The 23,295-nt window shown below is 42.4% G+C and overlaps 1 protein-coding gene across 3 annotated transcripts in view; it reads right to left on the bottom strand.

Annotated features, from left to right (window-relative positions):
• The window catches only part of Crebbp (CREB binding protein), a 123,072-nt gene that overhangs the window by 5,590 nt on the left and 94,187 nt on the right, over nt 1–23,295 (bottom strand). For all 3 annotated transcript variants that reach the window (XM_032913295.1, XM_032913297.1, XM_032913298.1), the window contains 14 exons: nt 19,966–20,084; nt 18,817–19,056; nt 18,188–18,276; nt 12,558–12,638; nt 10,706–10,762; nt 7,524–7,601; nt 7,143–7,210; nt 6,048–6,198; nt 5,591–5,737; nt 4,852–4,965; nt 3,709–3,874; nt 3,326–3,493; nt 1,249–1,410; nt 685–966 (listed from right to left, as the gene is read on the bottom strand). In XM_032913295.1, coding sequence (XP_032769186.1) covers nt 685–966; nt 1,249–1,410; nt 3,326–3,493; nt 3,709–3,874; nt 4,852–4,965; nt 5,591–5,737; nt 6,048–6,198; nt 7,143–7,210; nt 7,524–7,601; nt 10,706–10,762; nt 12,558–12,638; nt 18,188–18,276; nt 18,817–19,056; nt 19,966–20,084 — 1,922 coding nt within the window. The remainder of the gene's footprint in view (nt 1–684; nt 967–1,248; nt 1,411–3,325; nt 3,494–3,708; nt 3,875–4,851; nt 4,966–5,590; nt 5,738–6,047; nt 6,199–7,142; nt 7,211–7,523; nt 7,602–10,705; nt 10,763–12,557; nt 12,639–18,187; nt 18,277–18,816; nt 19,057–19,965; nt 20,085–23,295) is intronic.

The raw sequence follows: 23,295 nt of genomic DNA, 5'->3' as shown, positions 1-23,295 counted from the left end.
CATACAAAATCCTAAAATCAGTAAAGCAGAAAGAGGATTGAAAGGGAAGGGGTGTGGGTGTGTTTGTGCGTGTGTGTGTGTGTGTGTGTGTGTGTGTGTGTCTGTCTGTCTGCCTGCCTGCCTGCCTGTCTATCTGTCTATAAAACAGACAATAGAGAAGGATAAGAGGGGATACGGCCGATGACAACAGGGGGCAGGAAGTGAAAGGTAAGCAAAGAAGAAGGGCTAAGAAACCTTTGACCTGCCCAAGACAAGCTCTACAGGGTGAAGTCAAGCTACCCACAGGGCAGGAGGCGGTGAAACTGCCAGTGGCTTACATCAAGTCTTCTAACCACATTTTGCGATCCTGCCATTGGACCTAATCAAAAGTGCCAACCTGTCAGCAGGATGAAAGGCATCCTTAATCACTTAGCAAAGCTAGAAAGAGATAAATACACCAGAATCCCTGTAGAGCTAAAGTTTTGCATAGCCTCTTTCCAGTCAGGCTGCCTCGGCATATAGCCTGTAGCTGTGGTAGACAAGAGCAGAGATTAAGAAAGGGATTACAAGGGTGCCACTCCTCACCCTGGGAGGGTTAGCACAAACAATGTAGATCACAGAGGCCAACACCTGCATCCATTCCCGATGCTGCAGGGAACAATGTTGCATATGGAGGAAGGCCAGGAGAGAGGCGGAAGGGCTTACCTCACACACAGTGCAGTGCCAGCGTGTTTCTACATGGTGTTTGCACTCGTTGCAGGTATAGACAAAGCGGTCCTGGCCCTGTGTGTGCAGCTCCACCAGCATGCACAGAGTGGACCATTTGGAGCGGCGTAAGGAAGAGAACTCCCAGTGCTTGTCTCTGGCCAGGGTAAGGAAGGCATCCCGCCCGTCCATGAGGTCACAGCTAAGCAGGGGATCAGGGTCCACGATGGGGGGCTGAGTGCTGATGACGGGCCCAGCATGCAGGTGGATCACAAAGAAGACCTGAAAGGAGGAGCTGCATTATCCCCACAGAGAAGCAGTGCGTGCCAATGCAAGGGCACATCTTCCTATGGAACAGGGGGATAACCAAACCTAGGGACTGCTTGAGGCTCTGGTTTCCTGGGATGGAATTTAACTGATACCAAGCCAAACAATATATTAACAAGTATTGTTCCACCTTCTCCTGTCCCAGACTTATACAGAAAAGCTCAACCTTGCAGGCAGGTGCCTGTTGTTTCTCTGGGCACTGAATACCCTCAGAACCCCCACCAGCCTATGCACTACCTCCTTGTGCTTCTCCATGGTAGCATACAGCTTCTGCGACAGGTCGTTGGAAACATTGGGCATGCTGGGCTTCTTCTTGTTGGCGCGGCTAATGCTGCTTTTGTTTTTGTTGGTCTTCTTGTTGTTCTTTTTCTTGGCATTCTTGCTGTCACCCTGACTGCCCTGCAACCACATATAAAGCTATTAGACTAACACCCATTTCCTAGGCTATGGGGTTCCACAGACCTCATATGCACCTGGGCCATAGGCTACCTCCAGAGGGCTAAGGATGAAATCCTCCCAGCCTGGCCAGGGCACTTGTATGTCCGGTTACTTCTCCTGGATGTTAATTCACAATCTAAGCAACAGAGGAGTTTTTCTACCACTCCCCATGATTCCACTGGCAGGAGTGCTGTGTTCCATCCTGCATGTTCAGTACCCGGTCCTTTGCTTTGGGAAAACCTGCTCATTTATATGAATTTTCAGAAGACATGGGATGGTGTAAATGGGAGCACCAAAGAGTGACTACACCAACTGATCTTTCCTACTCAATACCTCCACTAGGGTAGAACATGTGTAAGCTTGTCTTACACACTATTGCTACTACTTTTACTACTTAGCTGAGGTCAAAAAGGGACTCACTCATTCCCTAATTCAAGTACTCCAATGATCCTACTATGAAAAGAACTTGGACCGTCACCCATTTAGAATACAATATAGAAAAGCTAATCTGATCAGAGACATTCTTTACCCTGTAATACTAGGGTAAAACTTAGAATCTTTACACATGCTAAGCATGTGCTCTACCACTGAACTATAAAGTATACCCTCAGCTCCACAATGTAATTTCTTTAATGGATACTATACAACCTAGGTTTTAAACTCATCATGCTCCTGTCTCAGGTTGAGCCAAATTATTTAAAATAAAAGTGACTTTACTTATGTGCATGCATATGTGTGTATTTATGAGTGTGCCAATGATGCCTATATGGAGGTGAGAGAGCAGTTTTTTAGGGAGACTATTCTCTTCTCTCATGAGGAACCTGGGCCATCACACATGCAGCAGGTACTTTTAGTAGACCCATTTTGCTGGCCCTCAAATAAATTTTATTTGGGACTTTTGGGGGGAGGGGCAGGGTCTCAGTTTGGAGCTCTCTAACTCACTGTGTAGATAGATCGAGCTGATCTTGAATTCAAGGAGATCTGCCTGCCTTTATCTCCCTCGTGCTAGGACTAGAAGCAGAGGCCACCACATCTGGTTTCACATCAATGTTCTAAACAATGGAGCAGGGATAGCAGGATATGCCTTTAATTCCAGCACTCAGGAAACAAATCCATCTCTGAGTTTAGGCCAGCCAAAGCTACATAGAAAGACATCTATCTGTCTATCTGACATACAGAATAACAAAAAACAACAATAAAAACCAAAACAAGAAAAAAAGAGAAGGAAATTATTTTTGATCATCTGGTGCAAAGCACTTTGGTTCCTTTTCCAGTAGAGTTTTACCTGTGTTTGTGCCCAAGTCTTTCCCAAAGCTGTGGCTGAGTACATGATATGGTATCCTGTCTCTCCTAGTTAATACCCCCCAGACCTCCTGCTGTCTTACCTTAAGCTCCTTTCTTCTCAGAGTTGCCCATCACCTGAGTACACAGTATGAAGCTAGCTATCGTCCCTTCCTACTCCTCCCGGTGTAAGACACCTGCTGCAGCAGGATAAGGTTGTGTTTAGTTCATTTTGTACTCCACAGGGATAGCAAACAGTGAGCAAGCTGAGCACAGAGGAGTGGGGGAAGCAACACAGAAATGAGCTGCTGCAAGGCCTGCAGTTCAGTGCAGTAACTTCCACAGCTCTTACAAAGTCCACCTTCTTCCAATGCACTTTTCTGGCTCCAGTAAGATGTCACTTCTCCTCTCTACTACTCTCCAGGTCTAACCACTAAGCCCCATAGGAAGTGTCTCTTGTATAGAGACAGCATATCTGCTTATCATTATTCATGGTGATACTCTATGTATGTGAACCAGGACATCACCACAGAAATAATTCGACAGACAGCAAACATATACTGTTCAGCCTGCCTATGGTGGCACAGCTCTGTACCTCAGGAGTCTCACTCGCTGCAGTACTCTCTTCTTTCTTCCTTTCTTCTTCTTCTTGTTCTAGCTCCTTAATGCTTTCTTCCAACACATTAGGCCAGAAATCTCCTTCGAAATAGGGCAACTCCTTGGCACTCGTGAGCCTGTCTTCGTTCGCTTGTTTGAAGATGTCCTGGGAAGAAGCAGAACAAAGGTGGGGGAGGTGCCGGGGGATACGGACCGAAAGGCCCACTGCTTTGACCAACTGTACAGTTGATTCTGCAGTTTCACCAGATGCTTCCGGGTTCTTGCTTTCTATTTCTTGTAAGTGATGAGAGTTATAAAGCGTGTGAGTGCCAAAAGAAAACAAAGTATGCCAATCAGCTGTGACTCCCACAGCAGGAGTACCTTATAGTCGTTAATGATCCTCTCTGCGAATGCCTTGTCCAGCATCTTCTTGTACCACTCCTGTAGTCGTTTTGGTTTGGGGATTTTCTGGTCAGGGGGGTGGCAATGAAAGATGTAGTCATCTCCTTCACTTGGGGGACAGGCCCAAATGTGTCCTGTCACATACCTATAGGACACATACAAAGCAAGCCAGACAGAAGTGTCAGTGAATTCAGATCGACTTTTGATGAACCGTAGCTTAAAAACACAACAACTTAACTTTATGAACCTAAGGAACTGAAAGAAAGGACAGACAAAAACAGCATCACCACAATGCTAGTGTGAGTGTGTGAACGGAGTGGGGTGGAGGCCTGATCTTCCTCACTTGCAAACTCAACCCTAGACTCAGTTCTGAGCACTTTGTTCTCAGAGGAACATGCATGGAGCTGAGCCTGGCAGGGCACAGTTAAGGGATATGCCTTTAATCCCTAGCACTCAGGAGACAAGCCCAGTTCTGAGTTTTGGCCAGCCAAAGCTACATAGACATCTGTCTGTCTATCTGACACACAGAAGGAAGTTCCCTCCTTACTTCCCTCTTTGCGCTGGAAAGGCAGCTCTGGCAAGTGACTCATGTTAAACAAATCTTAGCCGTTCTGTGTAAGACACCTCAGCGAGTGCTTTCAGGTCTGGGAAAGAGTGTGACAGCGTGGTACATGAACAGAAGCAGAAACACTGTGTATTGATCACCACTGCCAATTCTAACAGAAGACCAGAAAAGACAAAGGTGCAGACCAAGTAGATGAGTGGTCGGCTGGGGGTGGGGCCAGGGGCAGGGGCAGGGGCAGGACAGGGAGTAGCAGAAGGAGGGCAAAGAAAGGGCTCTGTGCAGGAGTGAGGGTGTGTGGGTACTGATGCTGACTCCAAGACCTGAAACAGAGGCACAATAAACATGGTGTGAAGATTATGCCTAAAGAAAAGGGGAACAAGCACAGGCAGAGTAGACACCATCCATATTCTGGAGTCAGACACGTGGGAACTCAGCAAACTTTTGAACCAACCTTGATATATTAGAATAAAACACATAAAACTAAATGAGAAAAAAACTTAGTATTTCACAAAATAAGACAATAATGTTTTTATTCATTTTGAATAGTCCAGACTCACCCCAATTTCTTCACATACTCTAGATATCCAATGAGGATCTCATGGTAAACAGCGGTGCGGAGACAGCGGGGCCGGAAGAAATGAATACTGTCCAGATAAGATATATAGACGCGCCTGTAGGGGTGGGGGTGGGGGCAGGGAAGTTACTTTTAACTTCAGGTCCCCTCAAGATTGAAAATAAACACCAATACCTAAAAACCCCCAGAAATAGGGTTTGATAGCAGTCACACAGGTCATATAACAGGATGTGAAAAACTCTAATTACAGTCTCAGCAAAAAACTAAGGAAACAGAGATCATATCCTGCTGTCCAACAAAAGATACGGAAACTAGTCCCCTATGGGGGAGGCAACTTGGGAGAATCCATTTCTTTGCCCCACTCACCCAAAGCCCAGACTAAAACTAACTCTGGGCCAGAGGCAGTCAGTTTGAGCAGGGGTATCTTGCTGTTGCTACCCTGGCTCTCATGTGACCATCTTGGTGAGACAAAACAAGACTAAGACCACACAAACAAAAAGCACACCACACTACCACCAAGACCCTGCATCTCCTGACAGTTTACGGAAGCAAACCAAACACAGCAGAAACAACAAAACAAAACACAACAAACCTAACTGGTTAACCAGTTAGCTATGGCTTTATTCTAATCTAGTATCAAAATATACAGCTCTAAGATACCTGAGCCTTAATCATACAACACAGGGCTAACAGACGCATTCAGAGGTAAGATGGGAGAGTACCTTGTATTAGGTGGGGGGCAATCGGAGCCATATTCTTGTACATGCATCCCAAAAAAGCACACATCGACTCCATCGATCTCCTCAAAAGCGAAGAGTGCTTTGGTACGATATGGGAAAGATTCAGACATTTCTCCAGAATCCACAAACCTGAAACAAGCCAGAGCCTGGTGTTTACAAATGTGTGTTCCAACTGCTTCTGAGCTAAGCCTGCCCTGTAGAAGAGCGCAAGGCTTGGCAACTTCTTGCAACAACAGCCACAGCAGTTTCAGGGCTGAGCTGCAGCTTGTCTCACTCTGTTTCTTAGGGAAGGGAGTAGCATTCTCTAATAAATTGGGATTCAGAAAAGATCACATGCTAGTTGCCACAAAGCTTCTCTATAAGGATGTCACACATGGAGTCCTACAGAGACAGGGGTAGGGACTACTCAGAGTTTAGGACAGGAAGAAAGAACACAAACCTTGACTTCATTCCCGGCTTGACCTCCACAGTCTTGTCTGAGCTGGCCACCACTCTGACAAAAACCTCCCCAGCTTCAGGGTGATTCTGGCGCCTCAAAAACTTGTTCACTCGGTCTTCCAAATGGTTTCCCAACCGTGTGGTCTGCAGCCCTAAAAAAGTTTCAAATGAACAAGATTAGGTAGAGCTGTTGACGCTGCTACTTCACCTCTGCTCCTTTCAAGAACTAATAGCTGTTTTGTAAGAACAGAAGAGCACCATCCTGTGACATTAGTGTCTTACAAAGGAAAACTAGGTACTTTGCTTCTCGTCAGCTACTTATCTGTCCATTTCTAGCAGTAAGGGGCAGGAGAGCCACAGACATGGCCAGAATCTGACAGAACTGAGGACTAGATTGATGCCCTTTGCTGCAGGTCCTGGGTACCTCAGCAGAAGCTTGTGGGACAAGCCCTGTCCTGGACCTAGGCTGAGCAAGAAATCTTCTGTGTGGAGGGTGAACTATCTCAAGGATGCCAACAGGCAGACTACCTATAATTCCAGAACTAATGTGAGGAACTCTAACAGCACAAAGAACATGGCACACCCTTGGCCCAGTCAATGACTGAGTTCCCTTCTACCTAGTTCATTTGTCGTCTAGAATGGAGCTTAGGACTCTAGGTCTATGATCCAGCATCAGCCAAGGAGTGCTTACTGCCTTCAGGGCTCAGGTGGAGGCCCAATGGGCCTCACAAGACCACCATTCTTGCTGAAATCCTTGAAGGAAATTATCTTCCTTCTTACCCATACACTACAGGACAGCAAGCCTTGTCCCCAGAGGAGACAGCTTGCAGCTCAAAACCCAAAACAGCACCCTTTCTCAGAATTTCTGAAATCTACTTTCTTCCTTAACTGTTACTAAAAACACGAACTGATCATAAATGGATCAAGCTGAATGACTCCAATGGAAACTGTACAAAGCACTGAGAAACCTTACACATGACAACTGCTGACCATTGAGCTCTGAACCCTCACACTGAGGGGTTACAAAAAAAGAGAGAGGAATCTGAAGAAGTTCAAAGCGCACAACCCAGGAAACAGAAATCCTCAGTAAACTTACTCTTAGCACTGAATTTGTTTTCTTTCCGAGGTCTGCCAGTTTTCTTCAAGCAGTTGTCACACACAAAACTGCACAACAAATAATAGGTGTGGTCAGATTATGCTCAACAGTGTATGTTGCCAAACCAGTTAAATGCAGCACTGAAATACTTTGTTGGCAGTTGAAATCAGATCATTGTGAAAAAGAGTGAGGAGACAGACTGGTTTGGAGTTTACAATTTGTAAAGCAGGCAAACACAAGACTTAAATTTAGAACCAACTGCCACCTCCCTTAATTGCTGAATTCTTGCTGAGAATGAACAAGATTTGGGAGTACAGACTCCTTCCCCATGACTTATGCACAGCTGTTCCCCCTTCCCAGAGATCTCAACAAATCACGCACCCTGAAGGCCAAATGATGTCATAGTGTAGAACGCAAATCTGATGCATCTTCCGGCCACACTCTTTGCAGTCAACAAAGCTGGAGACAAGAAAATCAAGTTATACATCAGGAAGGCACATGGCCACAGTCTCCTGCAGGAGTTGCCTGACATCCATGCATGTGCAGTAACCCAGATGTGCTTTACCGCCACCTACATTAGTTAATTTCATTAGGGAAGAAACTGGGCCCCCACTTTTTTCTTTTGAGCAAAAGAGGTCTGGCCATGTAGTCTAGCCTGGCCTTTAACATGTGATCCATGATTCTTTATTTGGATTCTTGGGATTGAAATCAGGTTGCCGCATTTCCACAGTAAGTGCCTTTATTCATTAAGGAATCTTGCTGGCTCCCAAAACTTTTTTTTTTTTGGTTGTTTTTTAGACAGGGGCTCTGTGTAACAGAGCTTTAGATGCCCTGGACTCAACTGTAGATCTGGCTGGTCTCAATCTCACAGAGATCTGCCTGCCTCTGCTGGTATTACAGTTTTGTGATACCATACTGAGCCCCTGAACCCTTATTTTTAAAAATTACTATGATAAAAGTATATTTCATAGTCTGGTGATTCTAACATTACTAAGCACTTTCAAGACCTATTCTTTCTATATGTAAATTTCAAGTACCTAAATGGGCTTAAAAAATGAAACAGTATTTCCAGTGATATAAACATTTACTCCTAATTTTCAGAACCCCCCCTACCCTAAAGCTATAGAAAGAAAAGCAGATAGATGACAGCCGCCCTCGTTGGCCCAAAGCACAGGAAACATCTGCTCTGAGTTGGTGATAGAAGGCATCAATGCTAACAGAAAATGCATAGGTTTATTTGAGAACACTCAGTTTCCTGGTACCACTCACACTCTCCTCAATTTAGCTACAGTCACTCCAAGAGCATTCTTCTCACTCTCCAGAGCACACTCCAATAGGAACCCTCAATACCAAGCCATCCAGTGGTCAAACCTTTTGCTTTTTAGTTTACTGTCTTACTGCTACCAAAATCCACATCACAGGAAATTTTAGGGCACCAGAAAGCATCCCCGATTCCTATGAGAGAAGCCAAGCTCTTGATAATGCCTAGTTTCTTCTTGTCTCTTTATCCTGAGGAACACCTGCTCTACAACCATCCAGCCATGGTTATGTCCTAATCAGCCTCCTTGCTGCTGTTCACTTTAGAAAGAGGACCCACATGGAACACTGTGGGACAGTGGCAACATGACTTGGTCGTGACAGCTAAAGTCATGATGGAGGTCCCCTTCCCATATGCCACGTGGTTACTTATGGCCTTCACTCCATTCCTCCAGTGCTATACCCCATCAACTAAGTATATTACCAAACTCTGAAGTGAGCTTGGTTGACCTCAGTGCTGAGGTGAAGTTACTCCCTTGGTTCACCCTATCTCTAAAGATAGCCCATTCAATTCTTCCCTCCACTGTCAGGAAAGAAAACATCACAACCGTGATGAGTCTGTGGCAATCCCTCCATGACACCCCACTTACTACCTCATAGCACCTCATACTACTGCTATTCTGCTCCAACAGGTCCAGCTTTAGCTGTGCTCTCACTTCTTGCCTAGGCTGCACCTAAATATTCCCAGGAGTTCCTAGAGACTGAAATCTTATGCTTCATGTTCCCAATGTTCTCCACACATGACCATTTGATTGGTCTCCGTCTCTTGGTGTCTCTGTCTCTAGTTTTTCTGTAGAAACAGGATCTTGGTTAGCCATCTTGCCCCAGCTTCTCAACGGCTGGGAGGAGAGGGGAATACCAGCACACTCTGCTGTAGAGGTGGTCTTTTTACACTGGAATCCAACCTGTTTCTCAAAACCTGATCTGTGGTAAATTCATTCATCCGCATCCCATGGGAGTAGATCTTTACCCTCAGCCTCACTGGCCAATCGTTCCTGTGATGTGTATCTTTGAGTGTCTTGTGTTCTTTCCTTCCTTTATGTTAAGAATGCTATGTCCCTCTCTAGCACCTGAACTTAGGTAAGAATCACTGACTCCAGGAAGCCAATCCCAATGGTGATGCTGCTGTGCCAATGCTAAAAGTCTACACCTATGGAACCAAGCACTCTGTGCCTCTTGCTGCTTGCATTCATCTGTTGCTACACAAAGAAACTTAGAACCCACATAAAAAGGCCTGGAGAGATGTCTCAGGGGTGAAGAACACTGAACCCAAGTCCACCTCCTCCCAACAAACATGGTGGTTCATAGGCAGCTGTAACTCTGACATCCCACTGTAGCCTCTGAGGGCACCAGGCACACATGTCCTGTATATACATTTAGGCAAACAATGATACATACAAATACATCATTAACATGGGGGTGGTAGGTAGGGTTGGGGAATCATGACAGCATGACAACATAACATGGAGAACCAGAAACAAAACTGAACTGTCATTAAAGGTACAAGTGTGTGCCATGGGAACATCTCCATACAACACACCAGCATTTACCTATACAATCCTGTCTCTAGGTATCAGCTAGGATAGAGGAAGTAATCCTCTGTAAGTAAGTGTAGCATGGGTGGCAAGGCAGCATATTCCATTATAGTAGTTGACCTCTCTGGATCTGGCAGACTTGGAGCCAAGTGAATAAAGTAACTACTGCTAGGTCTCAGACCTGACCTAAGCTTTAAAAGCCATTAGACATCAAAATCTGCAAGTGAAGCATTCTCATGAGTGGAGGCAGTGGCAAGAACATACATTATACTTCACAGGACAGATCTTTAGATGGTGGTCCCAAGATGTTTTCACTTTGGAATTTCTCTGAGATGGTGTTAGCACTTCAGATTAACTGCCTCTGCTTGTTATAGAGTAACACTGAACAGTCCTTAAAGATGCCTATGACCAAACCTTCGAGATGACAACAGAACTAAAACACACACATAATCTTAACACTATTAAAATCCACAACTGGAGAGTATGTTATAGAAATCTACTTCCCAAAAGAAACCCCACTTTTATTATCCCATAATCTAACTACAGATAATAACTTTCCTTATCTAAGATTCAAGGTAAAAAAGAGCCGGGTATAGCAATGCACACCTGTTGTCCCAGCACTCCTCAAGGCTAAAGACAAACAAAAGGTGTGTGTGTGTGTGTGTGTGTGTGTGTGTGTGTGTGTGTGTGTTTGTGTGTACATATACTCACGGTTCAGGATCTAAGGTGTCATTTTTCTTCTTTTCAAATTGATCCTTGGAAATTGTCCTTATTTAAAAGAAAAAGAAACATCTTAATTGACTGACATACATTCCTCTACCAACTTTTTTTCTAAAAATATCTGTTCCCAACGACTATTAGCTTTACTCTAATATTTAATTAAGACTCATCAGGATATGATGGCAAAACTATGTTGAGATTTATGAGATTTAAATATGTTTATTTTCATCAAATTCAAATGGCGAATAGCTGTTAAACTGGACTAAGACCACAGTGGAATGGCAGCCCTTAATGCAAGGTGAGCATGCACGGAGGACTCCCGCTTTGGAAGGATGGATCATTTGAGTTTTAACTGAGCATATGTGAATCACTTCTGATGCATGCAATTATAGAACCCTTTTTTTGGTGTGGTTGTTTCTTGAGAAACAAAGAAGTACTTTGTGTGTGTGTGTGTGTGTGTGTGTGTGTGTGTGTGTGTCTGTCTGTCTGTCTGTCTGTCTGTCTGTCACAGTGCTTGTGTGAAGATCAGAGAACAACTTTACCAAGTCGTTGGTTCTCTCCTTCTACCTTCACGTAGGTTAGGGAATGAATGAGAATGCCCGTACCTATCAACTCACTGCACCACCCCCTTTCTGCACTTTTAGTTTTTATTCTAGGTGACATGCAAAAACCTTTCTAAGTTGGACATATCAATGATATAGTACATGATGTCTGACACTTGTATACCACTTAAACTAGGTTAAACATACTAACAACCCCCTAACACTGATCTCTGTGGGAGGAGTGCAGAAAAACTTTCAAACTCTTTCCTTGTAGGCTTTTGCAATGTACAACACATAGCTGCTATCTACAGTCACCATCCTGTGCAAGAGTACTCCATAACTTTTGCTGGTATCCAACTGAACCTTAGCACTTATTGATCAGTCTTCCTCCATTCCTACCTCTAACAATTCAATGATTAACTTTGATTAGACCAAAGAAATAAGATGATGAGGTAATGAATTATTTCTGGAGCATAGGTTTCTTGCTTTTGAGACCTAGTAACTCTGGAGCCAGATTTCCAACATGACCAACAACATGGAAGATTAGGGAACTTAATCTTCTTTTCTTGTGTAGAAAGAGCCCAGCAAGCTAAAGGCAGATAGATGGACAGGCCAGCAGGCCTTTGGGCATTTCACAAAAGTCAAGTAAACACTGTGGTTTTCGTCTCTCTTGTTATGGCCTGGTCATGCTGACACCAAAAGGATCATTATCAGAAGGTAAGCAGATGTATGCAGGAATGAGCTAACACATGCTGGACGCAGCTAGGAAGCAAGAGTCAGACCACCAGCAAGGAATGATATATATTTTAATTATACTAGAAAATGAGAATCTAACCTGCATTGCCTCAGTTGCTTAAGAAGACCATTAAGTTTAAAAGGTTAACTTTAACTCCAAAGATTTTTTTTGTTGTTGTTACGTTGGCATTCGTGATATGTATATAAAACTTATTTTCTGTGGATAAGGCTGCCTGGCTTCTTAGATATAACTGAGGTTAACATTTTTCAAGCAAAGGTTACCTATCCCCATGAAGAAATCTATTTGTCAGTGTGATATATGAAGGGCAAGGACTAACTGAACTAATCCTGCCTCAAATGGAGAAAGATGGAGAATCAGTGCTGCTATTCGGCTGACACCTACATCTTTAAATACAAGTATCCATGTTCATGCAACCCATTTACACTAAATGTGCATATAGCCAATGTGAAGAAAAACAATACACATATTGTACAAAATTCAAAATGGTACATTCTGGCTTCTTCTTTAGTCATGAACATAGGAAGGATGACAAGATCATACTTACGTCTGAGGTTGGGAAGGGTCGTCACCCAGGGTCACATTCTCGCCCTGGATCTCTGTGAAACACTTCTCACAGAAATGATACCTGTCAGCAAGAAGGCCATACTTGGGTGAACTGGTCCATCACAACATACAGCCACCCAAGCAACGAAGCCACCAATCAGAGCAGGGCAGAGCACCACGACGAAGGGGGGGCGTTGTTGGTTGATTGATGGGTCAGTGAGGACAATGAAAGGAACAGGGGCAGGTGGGGAAGGGTAGAAATTAGAGAACAGGGAAGGGGACAAATAGCACAGACACAGAGGTAAGACGCAAACACCAGACAACACAGAGCAGAAAGCCAAGGCAAAGCATTGATTAGCATTCGGTCTCATTGCACGCATCATAGGCCATCATCACTAACAACGACAGGTTTGATTCGGCTCCAAGATGCAAATGCTTTCAAGGAGTTAATACTAGGATTGCATGGAGCCTAAATTTAGAAATCTGAATTTTGTTATAAAATCAAATATTGAGCCAGGGTTTAAAATAGAAAATTTTTCTTTCAACAACAAGATGAGAAAAAAAGCCTTTAAAAAGCAAGTTAAACTGGAATAGCTTTAGTTTTCAAAATGGAAATTTCATGCTTGACAGCATCAGAAGTTTTATTTCCAGAATTAAGCCAGATCTTTCAATGTGTGACAATGTTGAGCACCCAGAACCATTTTTTGTAGTTACTTGTTATTTTTCTCATATTAATCACTGAGTTAATAATTATGTTACAATACAAATGAAACCAAATCCATGTTCTAGACAAACACTTAACAGAAATGCAGTCAGGGTCAAAGACTTTCCAGCCATTTATTAATAAAGATATACAGAGAAATACTGATATATTGTATAAACAATACAATATATGCAAACCCACAAACAATTTTGAAGAGTTCTGATTCATTTCTAAGCTTTGATATGAATTTTGGTACTGGGACCAATCATTCATCTTGAGATACATGGCGAATGACTGTTCTGATTTTATAATAACCCAAGTTAAGCAAATTTAGAGAGTTAATCTTTAAATAGCACAATCTGCATTTGAAAAATTCTCCATCATCCCAATTTCTTTCTTGTGTGATAATAATATAGAGCCTGGGCTCATGCTGGTAAGTGAGTACAATTAAAAATAAAGACTATTAAATGTTTGGAAAGGACATGAATGAGAAGTTAACAAAAAGCAGGTGGATTCTGCATAAAACAAGATGAGCACACAAAAATACTATAAAATAAACAAGCTGAATGGAGGTAAATTACACAGGCATAAGATGAGCATAAGCTAGCAGCAGCAATACAATCAAATGCAGGTTTAGCTCAAAACTACATCTACAAGATGCCAAGAAGGATTAGTATTAGGGACACTGATGAGACTTGAAGCTCTGAGCTGAGCCCCAGTGCAGAGTGAGATGCAGGCAGTAACTGTGCTCACTCAATGACTCATTCCCCACTCACGGCACGCTCACTCACTCCTTTAATCACTCACTCAGCTATAGAATGAGCCAGGAGCCATGACAAGAGGCACCCACAAGTCCCAGTTTTCATGTCATTACAACATTGAGCATTTTGTCCACAGACTTCATTAATTGACACATGCAGTCAACTTAAAACATACAATTTCATTCAGAGCAGTCACAATATCTCAAGGTTACCCAATTTTTCACATTCTGTTGATAAACAGTGCAGATTCACTGCAGATAATTGGGCTAATAATTTCTTGCCAGGACAAGATTAAAAGTTGAGTAGGGACAGACAGCAGTTTTGTATATTTTTAAATGAACCATAGCATTGTCTGTGTCATTCACTATTCTGTAAATATTCTAAGAGAGCCTTAAGAAAATCCTCCACAGACAGACAGCAGGACATGGTACAAAGCAGACATCATCCCTCAAGCCAAGAGCTTCACTGTTAAAAACAAGGCGATCCCTTCATTCTATAGGCAAACATCGTACTGGGATCCAGCAAGGACCTCTCGGCAGTGTGGAACCACCACAGTCACAATTGAGTCTCGAGTTTCAAAACCTGGAAAAACTCTGCTATTTTAGTCAATCATTAAAGCCTAGCAACATTAGGGACACAGGAATATGAACCCATCATTTTCCAATGGTGGAAACTAATGCAGAAAGAGGCACTGGAGATCAAGACAGACCCAAGAGTGGCTAAGGAAACCTAAGCTATCTAAGGTATGTGACAAGTCCCCCTCCTGAGAATCTAAAGGTCACAAAAACTTAAGGGACAGTGTTAAGACTCTTGCATTTGTCCCAAAGCACTAGCGGAAAAATTACAGATAATCAAGCCTGTTTATTAAGGTGAGAAGGCAGGCCCATGACCTCACTTCATCAAGTTTCATTGAGAGGACAGAGAAGGCATCTTTCTAAAGATGAGGAAAAAGTCTGGTCTTTGATAAAAGATATCAATGCAGACTGTCTTGGTCTTATTTTGACAGTTTACACTTTATTCTCCCAAAAATAAAGGTTCAGAGATTCGCTTTTAACCACTAACAGGCTGGATAACATTATGTCTGTTGTGAAGGAAGCAGTGTGATGAATATGGAACCACCAAGGAGAAATACTCCATGTAATCCAATGATGATGCAAATCTGGGTTGCTAAGTTGGCATATGTGACTACATGGTTTAGCTGTGAGGGTAGTTTAATGTATGACTTTTTCAAATGCAGATCGTTTTAAGAACTCTATCAGTATTTAGTTATCAATAGATGATTTCCACACTATCTTTGGATGATTATTAGAAAAGTTGTAACAGTTTCCTAAAAGTGAGTTACTTTCAAATTTTGAAAAGGTAGAAACAAGTGAAAATGTGACCACTAACACAGATATTAAGAATTTCACTTGTTCAAATGCTGTGTACAATGTTTTACTGATTTTAAGTGTCTTTAGCACAAATGACAAAACAATTATTTATTGGAACACAACTGTTCATAGTTGATTTGAAAAAAATCACAAGCAATTAGAACATTCATCACAAAACTTGGCCACTCCTTTCTTAGAATTATGGAGTATTGATTTATGTTCTTCATTCTAAGAGCTCAGAAGGAATGGTAAAAGCTTTTGAGATGTATCAGACACAGGATACAACTCCTATATTTTCATTTAAGAAAAATACATCACTTTTGTTCAGTAAAAGTGGAGTTCTACACAAAAATAAAACTGAGCATTCTAGGACTCCCAGGATAGTTCTGGTGTTTGTCCTTTACCACTGAATGTTTCCTGGTCGTAGCTATCGATTCAATTTACCTTTAATTATTCTCAGTGGATTAGGCCAAGGTCTGGGTAAGTCATTAGAAGCAGTGTTTGCTAAGCATCCAGAAGTGATCCAACAATGCAAGGGCAACATTTGCAGAAAGTGGCTGATTTCTTATCTTACTTCTAGATAAAAATTATACTAGCTAAAAAAAGTATCAGGCACAGTATTTTTCAGGGCGTGATTAACACTAATCCGTACAATCTTGTCTAACGCCAGGTGCTGTGGCCTTGGCCTATAATGCTAACCCTCAGGAGACTGAGGCAAGAAGACCAAGTTTGAGGCCATCTGTAGCTACACAGTGATTCCCTGTCTCAACCAAACAACGTACAGCCTTATACAGACTTTAATGGTCTTCAGGGTACACTCCTATGTACTACTGCACTGAAGACAGGACAGGAGCCTGTTAGAGAAGATGCTTTTGAGCCTGTATCTTGGACAAGGTTAAATTTGATACATCATGAGATGTGCCAAGAGGGGACAGAACTCCTATATAATAACACAGTCACTGTGGAAGAATCCCATATGGGGGGTAGGGTGTGTGTTATGGTATCCTTTTCAACTCTGTCTTCCAATGTTTTTACTCAAAGGCTGAGGGTGGCACTGCATGAGCAATGTCCTGGACTCTACTCATAGCATAAAACCACCCCTACTACAAACCACAAGACAAGACAAAACCTTCACAACACCACCTCTCAACAAAACACTGGATGTAAGAGGAGTGTTTTGATAGAAACCCAGCTATATTTTGAGTACTTACTCAGTAGCACAGGTTGTTCATGCTACACTTTCTAATAGAGATGGGAGGGAGAGCAGTAGATTAGTTGGTCACACAAGGCTTAGAGTCTTCCTTTTTAAGAAATTTTTTATTTGTGTGCCCATATGTGCACTGGAGATCAGAGGGAGTTAGTAGTGTCCTACTATGTAAGTGTGGAGATCAAACTCCGGTCGTCAAGCTTGACAACAAATGCTCTAACATCAAGTTCTTTTTTTTTGGGAAAAACATTTGCATAGGAGCCATCATGGAGATAGTTATATTTTCTTTTAAAATTATGAGCATAACTCAAAAAACACACTTGAGGAAAAAAATTCCCAACTTGTCAGGCCTATAGACATATGTACCTCTGAACAAATGAACAGCCCCTTCCTACTATTGTGGCCCACATAAACAAAGGGACAAACAGCCACAGCAGCAATCCCTGATGCAATGGTAAAGCCCAAGACAGAGAACACGCATGAAGCTTCCTCTTGGTCAGAGGCTCTCATTTCTGGTTCACAAAATGGAGTCAACAGCACCGACTTCAGTGTAAGTCATAACTTAGGCTTAGCCATGAAGCCTCTGTGATACGGCAACAAGGCAACAAGAGGTCTCATAACAGAACTGATGGAATTTAATTTCAACTTCATCTTAGCAAAAAATAAGTAAACATTTAATTTTCAAAATAAGACCCAGACTACAGAGTTATCTGTGGATTAGTAGTAGTACTGTCTCACTGTCCTCTGTAAGAAGGAGATCTACTCTAGTCTAGTCACCTTCATATTCCAAAAGGATAGCAACTTTTTTTCAGGTAGGCCTACCATTCTCAAAGCCTTGACAACAGTAAAACAAAAATATTCTTTAAAACAAACAAAACAAAACCCTGCTCAGTCCAGTCTAACACTCAAAATTCTTCTTGCTTCCACTTTCTACTTCTGGGGTGCCAGGTTTATAAACAAGCCCAACAGCGGAGTTACTGTTTAATTCAAGAAAGAACACCACCCTTCCTAATGCTGTAGTGTTTCTTGTGTTCTTTTTTTTTCCCAACTAACAAGTTTTTCTACCAGAACAGCAAGGCCAAGTGATGTAGATACGCATTTGCTGTGGAATAAAGCACAACTTTCTATTTTGTGAGTATCTTAAGTCACTTCAAGCTTTTCGAAGGTTAGTTTCAACTTTAACTTCTTGGTTACAGAGTTCTAGTTTAGGTAATTACTAGTGAGCTCCAGCCTAAGACTAAAGTAAAATTAAAATTTTCATTATAGACATTTTGCCTTTTTTTCCAGACAGGGTATCTCTACATAAGCTTGGCTGTACTAGAACTCACATGGTAGACCAGGCTGGCCTCAAACTCACAGAGATCTACCCGTCTCTGCCTCTAAGAGCTTGCACCACCATGCCCAGCAAATTTATGCTTTTAATCAGGAAACCAAGGGGCTACCTACTGACAAAGAGGTACATAAACTATAGCACTTTTGATAGGAAATTTCATGAAATAAAGAACACATCCAGGCTATGATCACATGCACTATTATTGCCCTAACATCTCGATTTGCTCTGGAACGCTGCAGGGTCTGGCTGATGCTTACCTATTCTGATAGCTGTAGTAGGCTGCATCACGAGGAATTGTACACAGCTGCTTTCCATAGCAGCACAAAGTCTGTGGGGAGAACTCATACTGCAAAACAAGAAGAAAATACTAAACACATATTCCACTTACCATCCTCAAGTATTCTAGCATATTATGGAGGCAGACCCACTGGTCACTAACTAGAACACCAGGTAAAATCCTAACAATGTTCATTGCTATTTCAGGACATTTCGGACTTAATGTGACAGAATTGGCACAGCTCTGGTTTCAGGTGTTATCAACAGCTGCAATGGGCACAGGGCAGTCAGCCCGACCAGTGAGTACCTTTCATATGACATCATGTCAGGAAGTCAACTGTCACAAAGACCATACTAGCCAGACAGTGGTGGCGCACACCCTTAGTCCCAGCACTTGGGAGGCAAAGGCAGGTGGATCTCTGTGAGTTCAAGGCCAGCTTCAGAACAGCGAGGGACAACATAGAGAAAACCTGTCTCAAAACACTAAAACAAGCAAAGCAAAGCAAAACACAACACTGAAAAAAATCCAGAGACAGCAGTGTGCCCTAGAGCTGCCAACACTAACTCGGCTGCATCAGACAGAAAAGGTGGATTCCCAGAAATACTGTACCTTTCGGCCACAGCAATATCCAAGAGACTGCATGACAGGGTCAATTTCTTGTTCAAAGACCTCTGCAAGTTTACTGCAAAATTTATATACCCGGGACGTCTTACGATTATATAGCCACGCATTGTTGAACATAAGCCAGACATCGTCCACATACTGCCAGGGTTCTTGATATTGCCCTGTGTCCAGCTTTCGCTTGATGGTAGAAAGGTCCATAGGATTCTTCACAATATCAAAATAATCCTTAGGGAAAATAAAAGTCAACCCTGTGAGAGGATCCCAAAAAGTTTTAACAATAAAAACAGAAAATACCATTTTGTTCCCAAGAGTAAAAAAATGGAACTGAAAATAATCCCAAATACTCTACTGACTTAACTCAGTAATATGGCAACTGGTAAGAGCAAGTATAGTTAAATTACTGCCAAGGCTAAAGAAAAAAAGTGAAAAGATTATCAAAACCTATTTTTAATGAAAATAAAATTTTAACTTACCGAGTTAAAATGTATACTTCTCCAGATTCCCTTTGGTCTACATAAACATAAACAACCAACCCTGGAACTACTGCTCACTAGGGCCTGTGGAGGCACAAGCCTTTCCAAGTCTCCAGGAATATCAGATAGGAACTGACATGGACAGCATAGTTGATACTTTAATTCTTCAAGCCAATTTTTTTTTTTTTTTTTTTTTTGGTTCTTTTTTTTTGAGCTGGGGACCAACCCAGGGGCCTTGCGCTTCCTAGGCAAGCTCTCCTACCACTGAGCTAAATCCCCAACCCCCTCTCAACCCAATTTTTTAGATAAAACTTGTACACAAAGCCTCAACTCTGTGGGTCTCTGTCTGTGTCACTTAGTGAGTGAGCCCCAGCAAGTGTCTGTGGCCATCAGTAGCTGCTGACAGACACTACTTTTACAGTAGAAAATAATCTCCAGACCACAGGTATTTTACTCAATTTTGTTTTCTTTTTTTTCATGTTTTTCTTTCTGAGACAGGGTTTCCTTATATAACCCTAGCTGTCCTCAAACTCAGAGAGATCCAGCTGCCTCTGCCTCTGAGTGCAGGGATTAAAGGCGTGTCCACCACTGCCCAGTTTATTTTACTCAGTTTTAAGACATAAAACCATGGATACTCTAACGTGGTTTTACATTAACTTACTGGGATTCCTAGGAGCTGAGGATCTACAGGCTGCCGAAAAGGCAGAGACTCTGGGTCCTGTCGATAGAGTGCTTCTAGAGTTGGCATGAGTGCCTGGCGTAGCTCCTCAGGTTTAAAGACTAAAGGGAAAGAAACATCAGAAGAAATCACAAACGGATGCTCAGACACAGCCATTACCACATTAAACTCAATGCTTAGTGGCTTCTACTTCCTGCCACAGTCCTTTCAAGTACTTTGACACTTCAGTGTCATCAGACCAGTTTTGGTTTCTAAAACACATTAATTAGACCTTTAAATCTGTCCACGAGACAAAACAGCACTGGGGAGTTTGTTTCAACAAAAATTTCCAATCTTCCAATATCACTAGAATTGAAAACAAAGTTAATTCCCAACTCTGTTTCCCTGGTTCAATTGGGTAATAAATAAAACTCTTTTCACCACAGTGACCTTTGTGAATCCTCTGGGGATGCTTTTCTATCTTTGGCTTACTTGAATTTAACTCACCTGAAACAAACCTTTATTTAATGCACCCTCATACACAAATGTAAACAGTAACCTAATTTTTTTTTTTTTAAAAGGAAGTTTCTAAAAGTCCAATAGTGTTCTCCAACATTTTGTCAGTGCCCACTGCTCTTAGCCATCACATCTACCTGCTATGGTGTTACCATTACACCTGTAATTCCAGTGCTCAGGAGAGTGAAGCAAGGGGATTAGAGGGTGAAATCTAGGCCAGCTTGGGCTACAGAATGAGACCCTGTCTCAAAATAAGCCAGTCAGTCAACAAAAAATTTAAAAAATTAAAAATAAACAAAAAAATTAAAAGTGAAATGGCTGCCAAATCCCTTTAAGATGAGACAGTCAGAAGAACGTTGAGTCTACATAGCATGGGAACCTGACCTGCTCCAGTCCTTAGTGTGCAGGTTAGTGTGGCACCCCTTAGCTTTTCTTCCAAAACGAAACCGACAGAAGGACACGTCAAACAGTTCTTAGGACTTGGTGTTACAAGTGATGCAAACTCTGCTAATACTAGCTTTTGGGGAGGCAGAGGCAAATCTCTGTTACTTCAAGGTTGGCTTGGTATACACAGCGAGCTCCAGGCCAGGCCATACCAATCAAGAATACAGTGGAAGTCAGAGGCAGGTGGATCTCTGTAAATCAAGGCCAGCCTTGTCTACAGAGTGAGTCCCAGGAAAGCCAGGGTTATACAGAGACACCTTGTCTTGGGGGGGAATAAAAGGCACGCAGGGTTTGGGGTGGTGGGGTGGAGGGGATACATAGAGAGACAAAAGTTCCAGCTGGGCTATGGCATATATCTGTTATCTTTTCTGTTTGGGGAGTCTATCTAACTTGTCAAATTCTAGAGTTTTACCTCAATGGTTTTCTTATGTGAAAAGTAGAGATGTTAACAGAAAAATTCAACATAGCATCCTCACTTTAGACATGTCAACAGCAGGTTGACAACAAGTCCCCATAATTTATATCCAGAGCCAGGGACCCATCAGGTCCTTGTTACAGACACTGGCTCCTTTGCAAGACACTTGGCTGCTGTGACCCTTGTAGTATTGGCGCAAGGTCTAGACGACCACAGTAGGCTCCCTACGAAGACATCCCCAGCATCCAGCAATGCTCAAGCTGGCCCACTCAATGCCCACTCAATGCCCACTCAATCATGCAGACATGCCTGCAGCAGCCTTGTAAATGCATGGATATCCTTGTTCTCTGCTAACGTCATTCTTGTTTATAAGTGCCACCACGCCTAACTACATCTAGTGCCCTTGAGTAGTTTGTTTCATGTGTGTGCATGTACATGTGTGTGCATGTACATGTGTGGGTCCAAAGCTGATACCATCTTTGACTGTTCTTCTCTTTACTCAGAGACAGGTTCTGTTAAGTCAACTTAGAACCTGCAGGAATAGCTAGCTTGTTCCAGGGACCCTTTCTCTTCTACCTCCTGAGCACTGAAATTATATAGTCAAGCCACACGCCCACTGGTCACTTATGTGGGGTCCGGGAGCCCTGAAATCTCGTCCCCATGTTTGCTGCTTATGCATCAAGTACTTTAACTGCTAAGCAATCTTCACAGCCCCTTAAATTTTTTTTATACAAAAACCCTAATCTGGCAAGCTCTCTGCATTGTCTATGAGTCAAGATCTCAAAATGGTCTTTACATTTTGTTTTTCGGAGACAGGGTTTCTCTGTGTAGCCCTGGCTATCCTCTAACTCAGAGATCTGCCTGCCTCTGCCACTTGAGTGCTGGTACTAAAGGCCTGTGTCACCACTGCCCAACCAGGTCTTGACCTTTTTAATAACCAGGACAAGTTTTTTCATGACACACGAAAATTAAATTCAAGTTTTAGTTTCAAAAAAGAAAAAAAATAAATGAAACTTTTATTGGTACACAACCATCTTCACTCATTTGCATATTGTTTGCTACTGCCTTTGAGGGGATTAGTTTTAACAGAGACCTTGTGATGTTTGAAGTCTGAAATACCACCTAGGCCTTTCACAGAAAAGGCCTGCTGACAGGTGGGGTGTAACAGGACATGCTCTATGTCTAGCCTTTGAGCAGTAGAAGCAGCAGAGCAGCTTGACCAGCCAGAGAGGGACCTTATCTTAAAGAGTCTGCTCATGCTGGGTGGCAAGCACATGCCTTAAATCCTAGAAAGCAGAGATAAATAGATCTCTGTAAATTTAGGCTAGCCTGGTCTACAAAGTAAATTCCAGGTATCTAGTACTATATAGTGAGACCTTGTCTCATCAAAGTCTGCTCATAGGCTAATGAGATGGAGCAACAGGTAAAGCATTTGCTACCAAGCCTGACACTGCGGACAGACACAGTCAGACACACATCTGCCCACTCTCATTCCTCTCCCCAGTGAGAACTGAAGTGACTACATGTGTCTCATTGTGTTTATTCACTAATTAAACAACTATTTAAAGCCTATGCTAAGTATTTTCAAATTCCTATCTTTACCACACTCTGTAATAAGACTCATACATAAGGGCTCACAGAGAAGTCAGTAGCTGTATTAGAACCTAGTTCTCTGTAACTAATTAGCTGGTGTGACACAGAATGTGTCATTCCACTTTGCTAGCATCAAAACCTTAATTCAGTATGAATGGTAAACTGCAGTTTTCAAAGCGTGTGGGTCGTAAGCCTCATGCTGCTCAATGTGGTAGTAACCAGAAATACGTGGTACTGAGGTCCACAACACAATTTTACATAAACTAAATAATTCAGTTTACCAATCACCCCTGTTACAACTTAAGTGATTAAGAACCACATGGCAGATAGTCAACAACAGTCTATAATTGTGAACTGTTCTGGCA

The sequence above is a fragment of the Rattus rattus genome, chromosome 9 (genome assembly GCF_011064425.1).
Source record: "Rattus rattus isolate New Zealand chromosome 9, Rrattus_CSIRO_v1, whole genome shotgun sequence".
NCBI classification, from domain to species: Eukaryota; Metazoa; Chordata; class Mammalia; order Rodentia; family Muridae; genus Rattus; species Rattus rattus.
This window is presented reverse-complemented; position numbering and strand designations above follow the sequence as displayed.